The 20784-nt window shown below is 39.1% G+C and overlaps 1 protein-coding gene across 1 annotated transcript in view; it reads left to right on the top strand.

Annotated features, from left to right (window-relative positions):
- mgat5b (alpha-1,6-mannosylglycoprotein 6-beta-N-acetylglucosaminyltransferase B) overlaps positions 1 to 20784 on the top strand; it is a 76098-nt gene that overhangs the window by 11386 nt on the left and 43928 nt on the right. Inside the window, exons 3-7 of the mRNA XM_082529539.1 lie at positions 2751 to 2895; positions 9237 to 9346; positions 11432 to 11505; positions 13723 to 13890; positions 15289 to 15453. Of these exons, the coding sequence (XP_082385665.1) occupies positions 2751 to 2895; positions 9237 to 9346; positions 11432 to 11505; positions 13723 to 13890; positions 15289 to 15453 (662 nt within the window). The remainder of the gene's footprint in view (positions 1 to 2750; positions 2896 to 9236; positions 9347 to 11431; positions 11506 to 13722; positions 13891 to 15288; positions 15454 to 20784) is intronic.

Genomic DNA, 20784 nt, shown 5'->3' with positions numbered 1-20784 from the left:
AAGAATGGGGAAAACACCGAGGGCCACAGCTACAAAGATAAAAAGATGCTGTATATTGGGCGGACAGGCTGGGTAAAAACTGTGGTATTGAACTTCTACACGGAGCCTGTGGGTGTATTGGAAGGCAGTTGTTTATAGCCGGTCAGCAAGTGCTTTGGACACAGCAGGCTACAGTAAAGATGGTGACCTAACTGGAATTTGTTCAGAATATTGATTGTGCTGTGGCACTTCTGAAATTGAGCCTTTAAAGGAGATTAGCTGTCGTTAAATGTGCCTTTTATTAACCAGCTGATGAGGAATGACACAGAGGAGGCGCTACATTAGCACGTAGATACACTATCAACTCCTGCTGCACCGCTGTCGGTGCACTCAGATCTGCATGGGAAATAACACATTAGCTAATGTTTCCCAAGAGACGACAGAAAACGGGAGCAAAAGGCTATCTGATGAGCAGTTGATTGCAAACATATATAAGGTTTAGTGCTAAAAATGCACTGTGCAGGAAAGGTGGGGGTGGCGGGTGGGGCACAGTCTCAGTAATAGTGATTTACTTGCACAACGTGTGAGAGCTGGATCATTATTGTGGAAAAATGTGAATTCTTCCCACACTTTAGCCCAGGGGCTTTGTTTAGATTTACTGCAGCGAGTAGACGGCAACTGATAGGGGATCATCTGAACCTAGCAAGGAGTCTGAATCCCCCTTATTAAGAAACAGACTTTCCTTTTTGTTTTTTGTTTTTAATAGATGGTTTTAAGTAGTGGTTGCAATTTTCAAATAGACGTTTATTTATGTGGCCTTACATGCTACAGTTTAGACAACATGATAATACACTAGCTTTCTTCTTTCTAATCTTCTTTTTTAAAAAAAACACTAAAATCCTGGTTCAGTGTTTTATAAAAGTATAGTATTAAACTGCTGCTATAATGCTCCAAATCTTAAAGGGAATTTATTTATTCTCTGTCTTTCTGCCCGTAGAATAAAAAATTTGTTGTCTAACTACTGAATTATTCAAAAGGAGACGTCTTTAGGCCAGTTTGACTGAGGATAATAGAAAAGCCTCAGCCAAAGAACAAAACACAGGCAGTGAAGGAAAGTATATCAGTGCAACATTTCTGTGAACCTTTTTTGAGAGGCACTCCTTTTTGGGGGGGGGGCACACATACTCTCACAAACAGCAGAAGAAGTTGAGTTTTTCCTCCCCTCTCCTTATTTTATTTACTGGAGATGTAATGCAGTTTATTTATTTATTTTATGTGAAAGGTGACTTTTCCCTGCCCCATGATAAATGAACCCTGACAAGGGAAGTGCAGCCTGCACACATTGCAGTTTCCAAAGCCTAATGCAATTGATGAGGGAACGCTCAAAGGTGAGGTTTTATTTTCACTCTCTGAGAACAATATGAGGCTATTGTTGGTTTCGGATGTTTTCTTTTTTTCAGGAATTCAGGCTACAAATTCACTCCAAAGTCCCAAGAGTGGCACTCTTTTTCTCGGTTCTTCAATTTTTTTTCTCATCAAAAGCGACTTAAGACCTACCGCCTGAGGCACGCCGAGCTATTTGTGTTTTCTTGGTAATTCGTGCATTTACATTTTAAAATGAATACTTGACGTTGGGCTTAGTGTGACTGAAGCAAACAGCAAAGGGTCAGGACCTTGGCTCAGCATTCTGCTTTGACCTGGTTGTCTGTTTCTGCAAGCCTGTTAATTGACTGGGTATTTGTAAACTGCACCCTTCTGGGTTACCACCAGTCAGGTCATTAATAATCTGAACTAAGCGCCAAAACAAGTCCAACACTGAGAGTCTAATTTGACCATTCCTTTGTTTTGCTGGGTGTGCTGGTTCCCAGTGAGCAGCTGGCTTTAGTTATGGGGGATGAAAGTACATAGAAAATTGACTGAGATGATGTTAAAGGTAAACCAGAGTAAACTGGGTAATGAATTAAAGTAATATCATAAGTAATATAGTAAGACAGGCTCTTTGAGAATCCATGAATAGGGAGCAAAAGAGGCTGAAGAGGTGGAGGTATGCTCTGGAGACAAAAAGAAAGAAAAGTCAGTAGAAGCAAGACAGAATACATTTGTGTACATGAGAGGGAGACTGGTTTAACAGTGAAGATACCAGGAGCAGATGAAGTGAAGGTGGATGTGTTTATCTACATGTGGTCAAACATCCAAAGCAAAGGATGGTGCACACGAGAGGTAAAGAAGGATGAAGGAAGGTTGGAGTTTCAGGGGTAATTTGTTGACCCAGGAGAGTTCAAGATGTTAACATTTTCATTGAGAGTGACCGGACACGATTAGCAATGAGTACATCTGAGGGACAGCTCTGGTTGAGATAAAGGAGACAAAGTTAGAGAGGCAAGGCTGACATGTTTGGGTATGTCCACAGGAGGGATAGTGGGTAAACTGAACAAATGATGGTGAACATGGAGCTGCAAGGCAGGAGGAAAAAGACCACAAACAAGGTTCATAGACGTATTGAAGGAGGACATGTAGAGGTTTGGCTTGACCAGAGGAGGATGCTAGAGATGTGGTGAGATGGAGGCAGAGGGTCTGCCGTAGTTACCTCTAAAGGAGGCAGCAGTTTACACCTGAATGACTTCTGTGTTATTTCAATAAATTCTTGTGCCTTATCCTCTTGCTTTTGATTTCCTCATCTTCTCTGTGCCATCTTTCTGATTTTTTTTTGAGGTGTTATTAGTCACATAGTATTTATCTGTCTCTATTTTTTTGTTTTTGTTTTATTTTAGTACTTGGTGGTCAAGAGTCTCGTGGGGTGCTGAGAAAAATCTGTGACATGCTGGAGGTAATAATGAAGAGGATGGATGTTCTGTCAAAACTGGGCAACACAACTGACACCCACAGGCTGGATGAGCTGAGCTCGGCACTGGACAGGTACAGTATAGCACTGGCTTGCATTTCGATATGTGTATATGTGTATACATGTAAATAGACATATATATGATGCCAAGCTAGAGTTGTGTGTTCTGTGGTTTCCTTGGCAACTGACCTTTTCTTATGCCTGCACTTGCTCCAGGTTTAAGGATAGGAAGCTTCCAAGCTTCCTCCTTTTGGTGCATTTATTATTAGTTCCCCTGTTAGATATCATGTCCATCATCTCTGTGTCTTCGTCATAGACAGGAACTCTTTCCTCTCAGAATTCACTTCTGATGATCTCTAGAGATCTGCAGGGACATTTTCTGTTTACAGTATGGCTTGTTCACTGTGTAACCGATTCGATCTGCATTTAATGAATGAAGGCAGACGTATAGTGCCTCACCTAACCTGAACCCTGATTTCACAAGTGTGATGGGAAAATATTTACTGGCTAAAGCTCCACATATTTATATTTCTATGTTACAGTTTAGTTTCCACTGCAGAATGCTCCCTGAATACACCCTCAGTCTCACAGTTCTAACAATCATTTAATTGGCCTCTCAGGGACTAAACTGGAAATGTTACGGTGACAAAGGGCAAATAGTTTCAAAACCAACCACAAATGCTGATACATATTGGGTAAAAGTTCACACTTGAGGTTAGCGTGAAATCTCCCAGCAAGAAAAAATTTGCTCACCTAGTATAATGCTGTGAAAGTAATTAAGCTGTCCTCTTGCTCTTCACCAGCTGATAGCCTTTTACACTCCCAGATTGATGGAAATATAGATGCTTCTGTGTGAAACAACCAATGTATGTTTGCACAATGAGAGGCTGTGCGTGTGACTCCTGTGCTCAATCCGGTCGTTAAGTCTGACGTCACTAGCCGTGTCTGGGCCTAAACTCCGCTGCAGGTCCATATATCAAACGATCACTATGGCATTACTGAGAGTTGAAAAACTGTCTAAACTCTTTCATCTTTAATAAAATGATCAGCGTTCTGCTCTACCAGGTGTAACAATTGAGTTTAACATCCAGGCATCCATGAAAACGGAATTTATGACATTTAACGGAATTAGAAGTTAGCAGGGAGTTAGCTCGCTAGCTTCTATCTAAATACAATATAGCATGTCCTGACTGTCGGGTTTTGGAAACAAATTAAAACGTACAGCTCTGTTATCACTTCCAACATAAAGGAAGACAGAAAGCTAAACAGCAGTGACGTTTGTAGGGTTACTGAAGTTTGGCTAGCTGGTATTTAATAATGATGTGCTAGCGACACAGCTATGTTAGCATAATATAAACAAGCTAACTTTTTTTCCACTCGATAAAAGTTAACGTGAGTGTTCTCGGTGGTCAGGAACAAATGTAATCGCATGGCAGGATGCTGTAAAAGGACCAAACTTCAGCCAGGAGAACAACTGAGATAATCCATCCACAATACGAGGTTAGTCATTCATATACTGCTGCATGGGCTGGGCTGTAGTTCCATCCTAAGGTTTTAAAAACTGAGCTTAAATAAATGATTAGCGGTAATAAAAGCCGAGGGAGGTCAACAGTGATCACTGACTGTTTTAGGAGCTTTTTGAGATTAAATAGAAGAAAATACAAAACATTAAACATGTTAACAACACAAAAGCCATATTAAACGCAGACTACTTTAGGCCCGGAAGTAGGATTCGTCACGTCATCACTTAACGACCGGATTGTATATCTGTGTGACCGCTAATTAATCTGTGCTGCCCTGTTGCAACTTAAGGGATAGAAAAAGATATTTGGCTGCCACTTGCTTCTTGGTAAATGGTAAATGGCCTGTATTCTTGGGTGCTGGCTCTGTATGGACTGAAGTGGAATGAGATTGGGTTTTAGAATTATGTTAAGTTATGCATATAAGCACAGTATGATTGCTTTCCCCTGACACACACGCGTGCATACACACAAAATAATAAATGCTGCCTAAATGAAATCAGACTTTTTCTGCTCGATCTGCATCTGGCCCTGGACCACTGTTTCATTTGTTTTTGCGAGTTTCTGCGGGTTTACATATTCAGAGCTGTTTAACGAGCAATATAAATTCCAGAAATACTACTATATAACACAAGTGCTCATTTGAATAATTCATTTAAGTGTCATGTAAAACAGCAATGATACACTGCAATAAAGTGGTTCCACTAATGAATGTTGGTTGGTTACAACGCAAGCAGCAACCAAGTTGTGTGGTGATGTGCAAAAGTTTAAGGTCACGATGTACTTTTCTCTTAGTCTTTCCATGTCAGATGTTTATGAAGCAATGTGTTGAGCCGTGCAGAGACGAGGATCAGGCCGCAAAGGATCGCCTTTAACCGTTTTAATAGTGTTTTAATAGCAGCTGCAAACAGAAAATATTTACTCTTGTGAAAACTCACCCTGCAAGGCAAATCTAGTAATAGCAACCTGTAATCTTATTATCTAACTACTTTTCTTTGGACACACAGGGCATATCTGAAGTAGAAAGTGTAAATAAGTGGGGGGAAAAAACTGTTCTTCTCCACAGCATCAGCACTATTACACAGATTGTAATGCTACGAAATGCTATGCTGAAGCTGTTATTTGCTAATTTGGTTAATCAATCAAGAGGATACAGATCTAACTTATGTCCTCTTTTCTAGTTACAGTTTAATCCACATGTTTTGGGACAGTGAGATATTTTTGTAATTTAGCCTCTGTACACCACAGTGGATTTAATTAGACAATCAAGATCTTCAGTATAAAATTAAAAACTAAATGTGACACTTCTGCTAAACAGCTTGAATTAAAACTGAAACTCTGCACTTTAGACACATCATGAATATTTCATTTAAAATCCACTGTGGTGGTGTACAGAGGCAAAGTTGTACACACACACACGTCATTGTCTAAATACTTATGGGAAACAAATGGTTTGGCAGGATCATTGCGTTACCTTACATAACACTTATTTCAGCCACAAATGCGTATTACTTACTCACTTGCATGTATAACCAGAGAAAATAGCCAGGTAATGCTGTTTTCAGGTGATGTCTGAAATTGAGTATTTAAGCTTAAAGGATTATTTAGTTTTTAGTTGTGTATGGTTATACTTGCAAGATAATATCCAGCAAGATATCAGGAGAATTATTTTTGTGTTTTGTGTATTTTTTAAGAAAACTGATTTGGTTAATTACTACAACAGAACTACTTCCTTAAGTTTAATGGAAGACCGTGGTTTGTTTTACAAATACACAATGCATTCAAATGTACCTGACATACATTACAAGTGAGTGAACACATCTTTTAGAGCAGTGTTTCCCAACCGCTGTGCCGCAGCACGTAGGTGTGCGTGAGAAATGATCAGGAGTGCCATGGAAGATTGTCTGGCTCCACCTGATTAGTGCTGTAAGCGATCGGCGTGAGTAATGCGAAGTACAATTACATTCTCTTCCACTAGAGGGCAGTACAACTACCTGCTCTAATTAATTGGAGGTAAATGATCTAAATTCCAGGAGCAGGACCACGCCTCCAAACACACACCCCCACACCCTAACCGCAGCTCATTTCTTGATTAAGCCATTCGCCTTTATCTACTAAAAATGCTCCTGAACCTAAAATGACAACGTGGGCCCAGCTGGTGAGATGGGTTACCAACTGTTAGTAAAACAGAAGAAGATGAAGAAGAAATAATAGTCATGCTGTGAGATGATGGTGCGCGTAATAGTAATAGATAAATATTTGAAGAGAAAAAGTAGTCAATCTGACCTGGGTCCTGGAGAGAATTCGGACCCAGATGAACTCCCAACAGTCCATCAAAAAAGTGGTCATTAAAAAAGCAAAAAATGGTGCGCTTGGAACAAACCGAACCAATTCCGCTGTACCTGGTGCACGGAGAAAACTTATCAATATGTTTTTTGTGACATTTTTGTTTGGTGGTGTGCCATATGATTTTTCTAATGTGAACAATGTGCCATGGCTCCAAGAGCGTTATTAAACACTGGTCTAGAGCATATATGATAAGAGCAATCACATTGAACAGGAGAACTACAGTCTTCCCATAGTAACCAGGCCTAACAATTTCGGGTCCTTCTTTAGATTATTCCATTTAAAAGGTGAAGGATAATTAAAGGCCCTTTTTCCAACTGGTGTTCTGACTTTGAGAGTGTTGGCTGCACCGGTTATGTATTTATATGCACATGTACACAGATAAGAAAACGCCAGCCCAAGCAGAAAGGGATGATTTAAAAAGCAATTGGTAAAAAGTCTGTGGGCATACAGAGAGACTGTCATGTAATTTCCACATTCAGTAATAAAACATAAAGCACAATGGTAGACACTGATCAGATGCATTCAGAAAGAATAGGTCACTGTAATCCAAGAAATACTGGGAAAGAAACGTTGCAGAAATCAAGTATTTCCTCGCCTGGAGAGATGAACTAAATTTATTCCAAAGAAAGAAACTTCATTTAAGTTTCAGCTTGAACACAAGCTTTTCAGTGTGAATTTTAAATACGAAATTCAGATCTATAATGATGCCTAAATATTTATGTTGTAACCGATTCAATTTCAGTCCCTTGAGCTGTTTTCATGGTTTTGATGTAAGGGAGTTTGTGTGCCATCTTTTTGCCATTTAAAAATAAGTTGAACTAGACTTTTATTTCTTCCTGCATTAAACATAAACTTTGAATTAAGTGCCACTAAACGACATCAAAGACAGGCTGCAGACCTTTCAGGGTTTGTACTCCTGAAGGGCATGAACAATAAATAACTGTGTGTTCTGCAGGTTGGGAAATGTGGTGAAAAAGTTTTAAAACAAACTTGTTTAAGGTGTTAACCATGTGTATAAAAGTCTTTCTGTTCCAAAGTTTTCTAGTAGCAAGACCAGGAGACAATCTGGGTGCACTTCAAACTCTTGCAAAGAAAACGACTCGCATAGTGAGGGGATGAAAGTGGATGCTTAGGAAAAAAAAACAACATTTAAAGATTTTACACTTATTCTTGTAAACATAGACCTGAGGATTTCCTTTGTGTATTAAATTCTGTATACCTTTGGGTTTTCATATAGTTGGTTGGATAAGAGATTATAAAACATAATTCAGGGGACATTGCAGATTACGACATCTGACATTTTTTTTTAATAAAATGATTTATACATCAGCTAAAAATCAAAATAATTAATGTCTGAGCTGCAAATGTTAGTAACATGTATCACAATTTATAGAAATGTATACACAGGTTTATAACAACTTACCGAATGCTCATACAAACAGTACATAACTACCTATGAATTTTAGACATCTTTAAAAAAGTGTTTTTTTCAAATACCAGCAGAAACTCATTGATTTTTATGCTGAGGCGTACTGGGGTTTCTTACAAGAGTATTTTATAATTCATCGCACAAATTCTTTAACAATTAATGGGGGCATTCCCAAGGTGAGTAAGTTTATATTTTTGTAAACTTACTTTGGTATTTAGTTTTTTTTTTTTTTTTTTCAGGTTCAGGTCTGGATTTTAACCGGGCCATTGCAACACCCTCATTCTTTTCTTTTGCAGTCTTTCTCTGCTTGACAGCTGATATGAGGTTATGTCTGTACAAAGGATGTTATTCAAGAAGGCTTGCAGCTGGCTGAAATGCAAATTTGCAAACCTAAAGTGTGCTACCATGTTCTTCTTAGAGATGACAGGCTTTCTCCTTCCAACCAACCTAGTTTTTCATAGAGCAATGAATTCTGTGAAAGAATTTCTTTTTCATATTTTTGTAGCCTCTGTGTTGAAATGAAAGATCCTGGATGTTGAAAAGTTCCTGATACTCCCCTGTTATTTTTTTTATGTATTTAGTTTTGCTTGTTTTCTGGCATGCTACGAAATGGCAACTTAAAATTGTGATATTGCATAACGTTGCTGATTTCGGACTCTTCTTTTGTCTTCATCCTAGTTGTTCTTTAGTTCATCCAATGCATCGTCTTCTCCATTGTAAATATTGGTTCCTGATCCTTTCGCCAGCAGCTTTTAGGCCACAGAGGTCAATTGGAGTGAAACACATTTGCTAACAACCTAATTGCCTTCTGTTTTTATTTCCCCAACAGACCCGCTTTAATATGCAGAGTTACTATATTATCTCAGCAAATAAATTATCTGTCAGTGTTTTAAAAGCTTTTTTGATTTCACGCCTCAAGATCTAGATAATTAACATTTCTTCTTCTGGTTCACGCTTACTGTGAAGAGTGAGAAAACAACAAACTGAATGGAAGGAAGCTGTTACAGAAATATAGCGCTGTGTTTCATTGACAAGCCTATTTGTGGTTCACATTTAAGATATTTCGGGTCTTTACAAAGTGTTTGTGTGTGTTTTTGTGTTTCATATGCTTGATTAGGATCCAGCCCATTGGTCTAGTGGAGCGAATTCAGGCCATAGCCCAGAACATGTCAGACATGGCAGTTAGAGTGGAGCAGATCCTGCAGCGCAGCATGGCCTATAACAGAGGTATGATTTAAAATGCACACACAAACACACACACACACGAAGAAAACAAATACAGCCCTTCTGATGAATCTTCCCGTCAATCTCCAATCCATCCAATCCCAGAGACTCCTTTCCTGCTGCCCACATACTATAAGCCAAACTGTCAAGTTTGGATCCAGTTTAGCACTTTGCTGCACAATTTATGTCTAACATCCACTCGCTTGTTGGTCATATTGAACATGATAGACATTATTCACAGAACATTACCCTGGAGAATAGCAATCCAAACATGCAATATCAAAACTACACAACTGCAGGACATCTAAATCACAAAGATGAATTGCTGCCTCGTTAATGGGATCCGGGTCTTGCCAAGCTTTCTTTATTGCCCTTCATTCTCAGTTACTTTATTGGGAAAAGAATAGAAATCAGCGTGATTTGATGCACGGCTCAGTTCCTCCTCTGTACCCCCACCTTGCACTTGACTGAAAACAATTCAACACGACGTCCGATTAAAATACGCCAGATCATTTTTCTGTTGACATAATGGGCGCTATCACTCAAGTGGGGCTGATCTAGTTACTTTTGGTTACAGCTGAATGGCAGTGGCACTTTTCTTTGTGAGAGCTCTGTTGTTATCATGCTAATCAGTAAGAGTAGCTGGAAATTATTTGTCATCCATTCTGCTCTTTGATGCTCGGTAGGTGCTGGTGGAGGAGCTGCAACTTCTTTTTTTTTTTTTTAATTAGGCTTACTAGTGCTGGGATTTTAGACGGGAAAGAGGAAGGGGAGAGATACTCAATGCAACAGGAAGGGGCAAGAGGGGAAAAGGGAAGCAGGATTGTGGTGGGGGCAGATTCCAATTTTTATGAATCACACTAATGCAATCTATCTATAGTAAATCCAGTGAGCTGGCCGATGAAGAGATTTAGCCATTTAGCAGGGGAATATGAGCTTTTACAGGAGCTTGTCTGTTATCTGCCTTTCTCTCTAATTTATCTCCGTTCATCCCAAGGGCTGGAGAATTTACAGTATGTTTTAATACAAAAAATAAACAGACTTGAAGCCCAGAGGAAAGACTGTAGACTATAGATCATGTGCTAGTCTTATCCTCATTTCAATGTAGCTGGGCTATATAAAATCTATTTTTTTTAAAAAAATCTAATATATTGACAGGATTTCTAAAAACACTTGAAAGAAATATAAAGATTTTACTTTGGTTGTCTGAAAACAGTCAAAATTTTGGTTGGACATTACCATCATGTTTCTCTTATCCTCCTCTACACTATATGGACAAAAGAACTGGGCCACCTACACATTACACCTACATGAGCTGCTCAGCCATGGAAAATGGTGCCATGAACCTCCCAGTGCTCAGGTTTTGTGCTGACGTTAATGCTCGAGTAGGTTTCAAGTTCTGGGGTTTTTGAATCAGCAGAAGGCGATGACTTTTACGCACTATGAGCCTCAGAACTCGACCTCCCTGCTCTGTAACTTTACCTGGTCTGCCACTTTGTGTCTGAGTCTCTGTGATTTCCAATAATAATACCACTTTCAGCTGTTGTGGAAAATCTTGGAGTGACAAAATTTCACAAACTGACTTGCTACAATGGCAGCGTCCTATTACTGTAGCATGCTCAAATACAGTGAACGCTTCAGGACTCTTATTGTAAATGTAAACAGTCGCAGCAGATGGCTGCTACTCCTTGACCTTGATTCTGCTGGAGGTTTCTTCCTGTTAAAAAGGAGGTTTTCCTTCCCGCGGTCACCAAGTGCTTGCTCATAGGGAGACTTTTGATTGTTGGGGTTTTCTGTCTATTATTGTGAGGTCGTTACCTTACAATATCAAGCACTTTGAGGCCACTTGGCTCTATATAAATAAAATTGACTGCATAGCTAGATTTTTATACAGCTGTGCCAATGACAGTAAAAACCCCTAGTATATGTGTTAGGCTTTGTGTAGCAATATACAGCGTGGAAAAAAAAAAAATCTCAACAATGCAGCTTTTCTTTGTTGATTAATGCTTGTGTCTAACGCGTGTAGTCTTTTGTCAGAGTGTGTTTAAGCATTGATAAATACCCTGCTTTTTTTTTTCTTTTCTCCAGTTAGGGACGGAGCATTCGGACAGTGTGAGATTCCTAAAGATCCCCGTTATCCAGACTGCCCCAGTAAGATGGATGTAAGTCTTTATATCTCACTTAAGTCCAAACGCAGAGAGCAATCATCCATTTGTCGTGTTGTGGCGTTTCACCTTGGTGCAAGCCAATATAAATCTGCTCTAATAAGATAAGGGAATGTTTAACCTTCAAGCGGCCGAGGTATTTTAGTGTCTAAAGTGAGGTCCTATAGAACACTACAGAGACCTTTTATTTAATGGCTCTATTTAAAGCTATAACACACATATAGATTTCCTCTATGATAGATAGATATTCTAAGATGTTCTACTATAATTATGGTTTACAACCCATTTATGCCAAAAGGAGTTAAGAATACGAATTATAAAAACAAAATGTCTTTGCTTATATAATACTGGAAAAAAAAATACACTTTAAAATTTAAGGTATTTGAAGTTTGTGTGAAATGTATTTTATAGTGTGCTTATATTGTTTTACCAGCAAAATTTATAAAACCTGTGGCTTTGTAATACAATAGCGATCATAATTGATACTTATATGCTTCGTTGTACTTTAAATGCTTGTAGATCTTTAATATTTAAAAGATTTTATGATTAAACATACATAAATATATAAGTTACAATGAGCTGTTTTCATTAACAACCACTTCTTTCCATTTTCTTCACTACAACAGTTTTTGTTAAAGAAAGTGTGTGTGGGGGGGGGGAATGAAAGGCACAGGAAGGAGACCTCAATTTAAAAACTCAAAGTAGGAAACATGTTTTATGACTGAAAACATCACAATATGTAAAAAAAAAAAAAGAAAGAAAAAAAAAAGCTATAAAAAACCCCATTTGGCCACGTGAAGGCTAAAGGCTCTTAGCAGAAAACTGGGTTGTCTAAGCAATGGACTGCACTTACTAATCAAAACAAAGAAAAGCAGACTATAAAAACAGATGAGTAAACAGAGTTTCATAATTGCAGTTTGGGAAAAAAATACTGTTTAATAAAAACAGCTTGGGTAAATAAAAGAAAAAGTCAAATCAAATCAAATCACTTTTTATTGTCACATCACATGTGCAGGCACACTGGCACAGCACATGTGAGTGAAATTCTTGTGTGCGAGCCCCACAAGCAACAGAGATGTGCAAACAGTCATTGTGCTTTATGAAAAAACTAAGCTTGTTCAGTATACTGCTGTCGCAACGAAGTGTGCTAGTATAGCTGTGTACCAGACATGTATACAGAGAAAATAGTTATTTGTATGTATTAAGCAGACCTTCATCCATCATCAGTAATATGCCATATGGATGTATTTAATATAGACTATGTGATAAAAGTACTAGACCACCTGGAGGATCTCCTCAGCCAGGAAAATCCATGCCACGAAGCTCCTGGTGTAAATTCTTTGTTCTGACGTTAACGCCAGAAGAAGTATGGAACGCTGCATTTACTCAGTCTGCAAAAAAACTGATCTTTGGGACGGAGTTCAGTAACTGCAGCCTACTGTAGAGAACACTGGACGTGAAAAGTTTTGTTGAGTCAGACTTCCAAAGCTTTTTTCTTTTTAAGTTAATAGCATCCTAAACTTGTTTCATAACGGGGATCATTAGATTATATAATCTAAGCTTAATTAGACTATCTAGCCAACCATTCTCTTCCTCTCATCCTTATCAGGGTCAGGTGGGGGCTGGAGCCCAGCTACCATAGGGCGAGAGGTGGGGTACACCCTGGACAGGTCACCAATCTGATGCAAAGCCAATCAGACTAATTTAACTAAAGAAAAGTGGCATCACGCTGAAGCAGAAATGTGTAGACCCCACTGATAAATGGCAAAAGCCACACTCCCATGGTGATATCCAACATTATGGATTATTTAACCATCAATATCTTTGGAAATTTTTATTGTTTTGTATTTACAGCTGATCACCTTATCTGATCAGTATGTTTTCGTCTGAACTGGCCTAGTTGACAGAAATGTCTGTATTCCTGTTACGAGATGGTGATTCTTGGCTAAAGTCACAAGTATTTCCACATGTTATGTTTTTTGTTTATAACATGCTTTTACTCAGGCTTTTGTCTTTTTAGAAAAAACATTTTTGAGGTTGTGGTAATGCAAAAAAGTAATAATAACGTGATAATAATGTTGACAAGAGGCCTTCCTCAGGTCAAGGAGAACATGAAGGACAGTTTACAAAAACTGAATTCTGTAACAGCTTCTTTTGTTGGTGGTGTATTGGGCCAGTATGTCTTTAGTATTCAACCCCAACTTTTCTTTCCAGTGGATGCGTGCTCGTTGGACCTCGGACCCTTGCTACGCCTTTTATGGCGTTGACGGCTCTGACTGCTCCTTCCTTATCTACCTGAGTGAGGTGGAGTGGTTCTGCCCCCCACTGGCCTGGAGGAATCAGACCACTACACCTACCTTAAAGCCTCCCCCCAAGAGACAGGTAATATAATATTTTCACATCATTTCTTCCAATTGCTTCTGACCTTCTGGTAGCCGAACAATAATTTGGAACAGAGAGCAAAGTGACAGTGATTTAGGGGCTAAACATTCGCCCACTATGGCCCAGCCATGTACAAGAGCTAGAAGCTTTTCTGCAGAATAAAGGAGAATTCCTGTTGCTGAACTAAGGAATCTTGCTGGGTTGTTTTCACGGCTGTGCATTGATGAAGAAGAACTCAAGAGGGTGGGGGAGTGCAATGTTTTTAAAGTCGAAATTCTCACCGGCAGGTCAAAAAAGGGGCTGATGCTCCACTGAGGAAGTGCATGGTAATCTGCACTCGCATGAAACGCCACCTGTGGTGTCGATCTCAAAGTTATCATAAGCCTGAAATTGGCAAAAATATAAGAAAATATGTGAAATTGGCAAATAAAAAATAATGGTGTGAAATGGTGAGTGGTTCGTGCTTCGATGTTCGAGGATTCAGTGGCCATATTTGTTGATAAGTTCCCCGCGGAGGAGAATAAGCAGCTGTAAATTATCGCTTAAACGGTGCTAGGTGTCGCTCCCAGTTTTCACTGCTGTTTGCTTTCCTGCCTCATTTGATTTTTATTTTCAGCATCAACATGCGATGCGCTGAGCTTACAATCACTCTGCTAGGTCTACCCATCCGTTCGCCCCCATCCTCTCCCCCGTGTCTCTCCCCAGAGTAATGCACTGCCAGCATGATGGGCCCTGACGTGAAGTCTTTCTGCAGCTCTGCCTTCTGCTGTAATTGCCAGCCGGTACTCACTGGGAATACTCCCAATGCGTCCCTTCAGTGCTCTGCATCTTGTTTTGCTGTACACAAGTTGCTCTTGAGAGCAATAATCCACCTGTATTGAGAGAAGACGGTGCAGCTCTATGTATTTTTTTTCTTTTATAGTATATGTGTGTTAGAGAGAGACAGTTTGGGTTTGTGGTTATCAGCTTATTCGCTTCTAAATCCTTTCAGCTCTTCTATGCAGTCTCTCCTTCGATTAACGATCCCATACTGGTTATGCCTTATAATGCAGTGATTAGAGTGGGTGAAAGAGGAAAATCTGGGAATCTCGTGTGTCCTATCCAAGGAGTCTACCTCAGGCTAACGGTGGATAACAAGACACTGCACACTGTTTGTCACCTATAGATTTTAAACTACATTCAATGAAAACTGCTTTATTTGTTAAGAAAAAACAGCCATCATAACGTTTTTCTAATATCTCTCACCCGTTCATCTCAATACCAGCATAATCCCTATTTCCTGGTGTAAAATTCAGTAAGGAATTATTACAACAAAAGAATGAAATTAATTATTGGCTCATGAAAAGCCACATCTAATTTTCCTTCCATTTCTGATACCTTTCCTCTCCTGTCATCCAGGCTGTTTTTCAGTCTGACATCGGGGCTCTGATGGAGCAGGTGGGCACCGGGAAGGAATCTTTGAGCTTCATGAAGAGACGCATACGCAGGCTGGCAGCACAGTGGGCCTCTGCTGCTCGGCGGCTGGATGACAAGCTTCGCAACCACTGGAGAGAGCAAAAAAGGGTGAATATGAGAGATTTTCACACGCAAATGCTTCTGCGCACACTGGAGGAAAAGTGTGCGCAGAAGGAGAAGTAGTCCGTGATGCGGTTTCCTCTTTTCAAAGTGTTGTGACAGCAACATACAGCAGATGAGTGCTCTGAATAAAAGCGTTTATCTACAGTTTTTTTCCCTCGTTATTTCTTTTTTTTCCTGTCTTCTAAGTCTGGAAACGTATTCCTCAGTTTCTAATTTGATGTAAATCCATCTGGTTCGGCACTGAGGGGAAAAAAAACCTCTCAGCACAGAATGTTTCTACTCTAACAAACTTGCTCACACACCAGACCAAGTTACCAACAACCGTGACACTCAGATGAACTTTTATGTTCTTCTTAATCTTTGCTTGCTTGGTGTTAATTACACTATGCTGAGGTACAGACATGAACAGATGCTGACTCAGAGTAACTACTGAGAGGCTTTTGTGCACTTTCACCTCTGACAGCTGCATTTCCACCAAGTATCAAGAGATGTCCAGTGAAAAAGCACTGGCATGAGTGCATGGTGTATTTTGGCGAGAATTTAGATTGTACATTTGGGAATAAAAAGTAAATGTTCAATGCCTGTCGCAAAGATTGATGTTAATTATGGCATAAAACAACAATGTGTAATGCAGAACACCCACAAGATACAGCCATGGCAGAGTTCCCCACCTCTAGACTTTTATCTGAATTGCTGTGGTGTTAGCTGTTTCACATCTTGATGACGCATTGATTAGCACTGTTGAAACTTCTGTTGCTGCCTCTGGGGTGCCAGCAGTCTGCTTTGCCTTAGGCTGCTCATATGTTTTTGGTTCAGAACACAGGAGTTAAAAAACCCACCAAAACAAAAACCCCACTGTTTTTAACCACTACAACCAGGGGCTGAAAATTCACTGTAGCCTAAGGCAAAAGCACACTTTTTAAAATATCAGCTGTTTGTTCTGTTCTTAATTGTTTTAATTGATTGAATTTTGTCTGATGCCAGTCTGACCACAAAAATAGTAAAGTAATGCCAATTCCATACCATAATCTGTATATCAAAGATGGACTGCATACAGAATAAATCAAGCCTTAAAACTACTTTTTCTCCAGATGCCACCAGATGGCAATAGCTTTGGTTGCAACAAGTCTTGCATCCCATAGCAGTCACACTTTTCTACTGAGTGTAAGAACTCATTTTGTTTTATATTGAACAAAAATTTCAGTCCTTTTTCAGAAATCTTGAGGCCTTTACACACTGGCTCCGTAAAATCTGTAAAAATCTGTGCAAATATTTTGTGAGTTAAAAATATTTTTCGGACTCAAACATGAAATTCTCCCTGCTGTCGGCTTCTCGTGAGAATCGGATGAACCCAGAATCCCAGTTTCTTCCTTTTCTTGTTTAGAAACATCATGACCAGTTCATCATTGCTTGATGCCAACTTAATTTTTTTGTCCATAGTGCATATTTTGAGGACGTATTTTCCGCAAAAATGCAAGTGTGTTGAGTTTGGATCTGAAAAATCTAAACTTTTTTGCAAAGGGCCTGAATTTAATGGTCTTTAGTGATACTGTGTTTCAAAATAGAGGATTATCTGTGGTATAGCTAATAACTATAGTCTCATCTCGAGGCTACAGGACTTTAGAAACCTGCGGGTGACATCACAGTAGCTATATCCATCTTATCCAACTGCTGCTTTTGCAAAGTCTCAGTTTTGGCCCATTTTGTATTTTGGAGCAAGGGGTGACAGTGTTTAGATGAAAGTGTACTGCTAAATTCTCTCCTATTAAGTAAAGCTTGGTTAGAAAGGTACTTGCATAGATTGTAGGGGTGCATTACACAGATCTATTCTAACTAGTGCTAATAGACCATGGCCTTCTTGCACAGGCTCTAAGGAAACATGGCTGAAACAATGACATCATCTCCCTGGTCAAAACTGGTCAGTGAATCGTAAACAGACCGATACTGACATTGTTTCCACATGGAACAGAGGTCCAGTCACATCTTATTATTGTAATGAAGTAATTAAATGTCTGAACTAATTTGGTTTGAACATAAATATAGTCATATGTGATTATAGCCATACAATTACACATCCTCTCCATGTACCGTATGGTAAGTTATTTGCCATGCATGTTTGTGTGGAGCATCTTATTAAGAAGCTACAGTGTCATTATATGTGCCTTGCTTCTCATTATGATGCTACTGTAGTCCAGATCTCAGTTTCATAAGCTATTTTTACTGAGATGGATGTAGGCCGTTCTCCCAAGACTGAAAGAAATTCAGAATTGCTGAATTCTGTCTTTTGTAAATGAACTCACATTATCTTGGCATTATGTTATGTGTGTGTATTTGTGTTGCTCTCATCAGCCAGTTTTCAACTGAATAAATCAAATTTCTCTCTATTAATAGGATTCCGCTCTTTCCAAATGCCAGCTTCTTTTTCCCCCACTGGGAAAAGAGAGCTTTGTTTACTGTAATGGTCTGCGTGACAGTAATAGTTACTGTCCATTAACCAGACCCTGCAAGCTTGGCTTCCTTTGCTGAAACACTGAGAGCTGTTGAGCAAACAGAAATGCACTGATTTGTGTGAAAGAGAGATCTTTATAGAGTGTATCGGGCCAGCGTGTCCAGTTTTCTGATGCCTTTACTGTTTCACTGTACTCTGAGCTTTTAGTGTTTGAGTGAAAAACTTGTCCTCACCTCCTACTTTATCGTTCAGTAGGTATGACTCGGCATTCATGTGATACTTTAGTAAGTCATGAGTAACTGCTGGTGAGTCTTTTGTGTTTGTTTAAAGTCTAACTAGAAGCAAAAATCTTGATTTAAATAGAAAGGGTAAGGAAATGCATGCATTGCAATTGCATGCTCTTTTAGGTTGTGGGAACTGAAATCTGTTCTGAGTCATTCTTTGACAAGCAGTTAGAAATCGTGTCTGATATTTTTGGTTTGTTAATTGAATTAATCTGTTCAAATACAATTAATCTGCCTCTGAGTGGACTGGACACAGAATCATCTTCAGATAAAACAATAACATCAGCATCCTGTCAGAACAGATGGTCACACTGGACTAGAGGCTATGTATGTATGTGTGTATGTATGTGTGTTTTTACAACTTCAACCTAAAGTGCTCTATCTATGCAAGATAGCATGGGTGCACGTGTGTGTATATACGTATATGTACGTGTGTGTGTGTATATACGTATATACACACGTACGTGTGTGTGTATATACGCACGTGCGTATATACTTTCACTCTCACATAGTTTTATTTTAATTTCTATATTTAGATATTTTTATTCTCATGTTTACACATATTTAACACACACATTGCAGTATTGTGCTCTCTTATGTACATTAAAATACATGTATATTTACAATTTTCACTCTAACATACATGCGTTTTCATTTATGCATTCCTACATTTTGCTCTCATTTACATGCATTCAATATGCATTTAATCTCACAAATAATATATGTATGTAAGAAGAGAATGCATACATGTCTGAAGAAAATATATGTATGCAAGAGAATAATGTATGTGAATGAAAGAGTATAGTGGAAACGGAAGGAGTTTAATGGAAACGGAAGGCTGGGTGTCTGTACCGCTGTGATTGGCTGAGAAGCACGCGCGGGTCACTTTCAAGTGTCTGACAGCATGGAGGCGGGAGAAGAAACTGGAGTTCTTCAGGAAGCTATCGGGGTGTTAAGAAATATTTTATCATCTCCTGAAACGGTCACATCATTGTCCTCGTCACTTGATCGAGATGGGACTCAACTGCACCCAGTGTTACCCACAGCACGGTGGAAAGTGAGATGAGGGAACTTTTTAGACCAGCTAACACCTGGGTAGCTTCAACAAGCCAAGTAGCTACACGGAGTTCGACTTGATTTAGATATCAGGGTTGTATAAATCATTCCCCCAAACTATCAAAACATTTTAGCAAGCTTATATCATTATCTAAAGGGAGGGTGTCATGATGGTGCATTGCCCCCTCACAGGAAGTATGGTCTGCTTTCAAACCTGCTGGCCAGCTGGGGACTTGCTGTGTGGACTTTGCATGTCGTGTTTGTGTTTGTACAAGTTCCCTCTGGGTATTCCAGCTTCCTCCCACAGTCCAGTTCAGTTAATTCAGTTCAAGATTTGCCATGAGTGTGATTGACTGTGTTTCTGTCTTAGCCTTCTGATAGACTAGTGATATGTCCAGGGTGTACCCCATGTCTCTCCCACAGTCAGCTAGGATAGGCTCCAGCCCTCCTGCAACCCTGACTTGGATAAATCAGGAAAAACAAACAGACTGATAGCTTTTTCTAGATAAACTTTAACTTTACAGTTTTATCAGTTTAATCCAATAAAAAAACCTCCAGAGTAAAGTTTTAAATCTAATTTTTTTTTAACTTACACGTTATACATTTACCACCATCATCACTATTATGGAAAATTCCCACAAATTTCAATTCAGAAGTGAAAATGCTTTGCTGTTTCTTCTGGATGCTCGGTAAGAGATCAGCAGCCCGATCACAGTGTTTGTGCCCACACGCTGTTTTTGATCACTTCTGAATGTGATGCTTCAGTCTAGACCAAACCATTCCTGTCTTCAAAAGCATTATAATAAGTGAAGCCCTATCTATTAAAAAAAAATAAAAGGATTTATAATATTTTTTCAAAGGATCCATTCTTCTTTCTGTTATTGTTGAACATATGCTGATAATCACTATGTCCTGTTTACGTACTTGGTTATTTTATTCTTTCAATGTTTGTGCAAATTATAAAATTAACCCCCCCTACACCACCCACCCCTGCCCTTACACCAAACTGAGATCTTTTGTTTGTTTGTTTTTTTTTATTCCCTACCACAATTCGCACTGTTGTTGCGGCAGTGATTTCACATCTGATATGTGTGGCTCATATGTGGGCACAGCTCTGCATGCTAAACAGTTTCAAGGCTCAAGCTGTTTTGTGTTAGCAGTGTAGGAGACAATAAAGGAATCTGCGAACTGAAACAAAGCAATGCTTGCAATGTTTAAATTTACTTAGCTAGCATATGTGTGATCTATTGTGAATCTTTTTTTTTAAAAAAAAAAAGGTTTTTCAAAACACGTGTGATGGAGAAATAAAAAAAAAGAAAAGAAAAGTATATGCTGCCATCTGTTGAAAATATTTAATAGCCTGTGAAAGCTATGCTTCCTGGTAAACAGTTTTAAAAGTCGTGCATCGTTGTGCATATTAATTATCCTCGCACAGGTCAGTTTTTCTCTCGGCTTCATGCAGAGTTGAATGAATTGGTTCCCTAGTGTGGAAACGCAGCCAGCCTGCTTTTTCTTTCCTTTTTTCCT

Source organism: Aulonocara stuartgranti (assembly GCF_965226115.1).
Source record: "Aulonocara stuartgranti genome assembly, chromosome: 4".
Classification (NCBI taxonomy): Eukaryota; Metazoa; Chordata; class Actinopteri; order Cichliformes; family Cichlidae; genus Aulonocara; species Aulonocara stuartgranti.
This window is presented reverse-complemented; position numbering and strand designations above follow the sequence as displayed.